Genomic DNA, 2,543 nt, shown 5'->3' on the forward strand with positions numbered 1-2,543 from the left:
CTCCCACTGCCCCCTTCCCACGCCCCCCCCCCCCTCCCAAAGCCCTCGCCCTCTCTCAGATCTCTCGATGTCTCCATGTCTCTCGGTCCCTGCTCTCAAATGTTGTGTTTGTGTCCTTCCCCCTCTCTCCCCATCTTGTCTACCGCTCCCTATGTTATATGTTTTATGTGTCGGTTTGTCTTTCTGTGTGATTAATGTTCGCTCTTTCACGAGCCTCGATCTTGTATACAAAAAAAAAAAAAAAATAAAAAAAAAAAAAAAAAAATAATAATACCTGTACCAAGTTTGAATTAGATCACTTCAGCCGTTCTCAAGTTATAGACCTATTACAGACTTTGGCCCCAAAATGTCCCCCCGTTCCTCTTTACATCTTAATGCATAATTGTACCAAATTTAGTCAGAATCCCATCACTGGTTCACCAGTTATCGCGGTAACAGGATTTTTACCAAACAATGTAACTGTGGTACTCGAGCAAATGGTCTCCCTCCCGCAATTTTTCAGTTTTCCTCGATCCTCTTGTGAAAACCTCTTCCAAAATAATTCATTGTGTTCGCAGAGGCTTCAGAATACGAGGAAGAGGGAAAGAAAGAAAGATAAATAAATGCTGAGTCAGGAGGAGGAGCCCAAGTTTATCGATGGACTCTACCATTGTACATTTTGGGGTGGGGTTGGGGGGGCGGAGTTTGCATGTTTGAAGATCTTGAATAATTAGGATTAAATTTAGAATGAATGAAAAATAAAGTATGTAATGAACGTTTGCATCTGGAAGACGCCATTTGTATGTTCGCCACCACCATCCCGACCACGTTGAGAATCCTGTGCCGGCACGGACACCTCGCCAGTCTGAATAAAGAGCGGATTCGCCCGGTGTGTACCAGCCGCGGTGGTGTAATGGTTTCAGCGTTCGCTCGGGGATCGGTGGTTCGAAGCCCGTCCGACTGGTCCGAGTCACACCAGAATCTCTACGTCATACATGCTGCTTACGTGGTGTACTTTCAGCATTTTAAAAGGATAGAGCACGGACAAACGACCATATGTTCAAAATGATGGCGCAGCCTTTGATGGGCCGAATGGCCTCTTCCTGAAGTTCCTTGGAAGGGAAGTTGTTGTTTTATTTTTATTTTTTTCATATACAATGTCCCCCACTCTGTCTGTCATTTTGAGTTCCAAATCGACAATTGTAGAATTTCCCGGACGTGCTTCCTGTTTGTCTGGCCCGTCCATTCCCACCTGGTTCAGAGCTTGCGCCGGTGCCCGGTCTCCTTCAATTGTTTGGCCGCGCTGATCCCACGGGCGTCGCCATTTCATGGAGTCGCGACCGTCGCCGCGATGTTCCGAACAGAGCGTCGTGCCTGGACGTGCTGAGGACGTCGAGGAGACGGGAAGACCCGCCGAAGTCCTGCAGATCAAGGAAGAAGATGAGGACTCTGTTGGTACCGAAGCAGAGGGAAAGCAACTGGAGGAAGGTGAGTCGTCAGGACTATGGGTAGGTAGGTATGTAGCACGTCATAGTAAAGTGTAATTCAATGGAGATTTGTCAACAAATGTGTACATAGTCGAGACGGTGGGTCTTCATCCCTGATATGTTTACAGGAATAGCCGAGATGGTGGGTCTTCCTCCCTGAGATTTTTACAGGTATAGCCGAGACGGTGGGTCTTCATCCCTGATGATATGTTTACAGGAATAGCCGAGATGGTGGGTCTTCATCCCTGATATGTTTACAGGTATAGCCGAGAAGGTGGGTCTTACTCACTGATATGTTTACAGGTATAGCCGAGAAGGTGGGTCTTACTCGCTGAGATACTTACAGGTACAGCCGAGATGGTGGGTCTTCATCCCTGAGATGTTTACAGGAATAGCCGAGATGGTGGGTCTTCATCCCTGAGATGTTTACAGGTAGAGCCTAGACGGTGGGTCTTCATCCCTGATATGTTTACACGAATAGCCCGAGATGGTGGGTCTTCATCCCTGAGATGTTTACAGGTATAGCCGAGACGGTGGGTCTTCCTCCCTGAGATGTTTACAGGTATAGCCGAGAAGGTGGGTCTTCCTCCCTGAGATGTTTACAGGTACAGCCGAGATGGTGGGTCTTCCTCCCTGAGATGTTTTAAAGTATAGCCGAGAAGGTAGGTCTTCATCCCTGAGATGTTTACAGGTACAGCCGAGAAGGTAGGTCTTCCTCCCTGAGATGTTTAAAAGTATAGCCGAGAAGGTAGGTCTTCCTCCCTGAGATGTTTACAGGTATAGCCGAGAAGGTGGGTCTTCCTCCCTGAGATGTTTACAGGTACAGCCGAGATGGTGGGTCTTCCTCCCTGAGATGTTTTAAAGTATAGCCGAGAAGGTAGGTCTTCCTCCCTGCGATGTTTAAAAGTATAGCCGAGAAGGTGGGTCTTCCTCCCTGAGATGTTTACAGGTACAGCCGAGATGGTGGGTCTTCCTCCCTGAGATGTTGACAGGGAATGAGGTGGAGACAACGAGCTTGTCCCTTGAGTTTTACATTTGTCCTACTTGGTCTCTCCTGATCTTCCGCCTCGTTGTGGA

General features: G+C 47.9%; 1 protein-coding gene across 2 annotated transcripts in view; it reads left to right on the forward strand.

The window, feature by feature from the left end:
* Positions 1-709: 709 nt before the first annotated feature.
* Positions 710-2,543, forward strand: part of LOC137416472 (uncharacterized) — a 47,844-nt gene continuing 46,010 nt past the window's right edge. The window contains exon 1 of one of the 2 annotated variants that reach the window (XM_068102074.2): positions 710-1,467. In XM_068102074.2, coding sequence (XP_067958175.2) covers positions 1,308-1,467 — 160 coding nt within the window. In that variant the 5' untranslated portion in view covers positions 710-1,307. The remainder of the gene's footprint in view (positions 1,468-2,543) is intronic. The other variant, XM_068102073.2, reaches the window with a different exon arrangement.

Source organism: Myxine glutinosa, chromosome 1, assembly GCF_964187855.1.
Source record: "Myxine glutinosa chromosome 1, kmMyxGlut1.1, whole genome shotgun sequence".
In the NCBI taxonomy this organism is placed as follows: Eukaryota; Metazoa; Chordata; class Myxini; order Myxiniformes; family Myxinidae; genus Myxine; species Myxine glutinosa.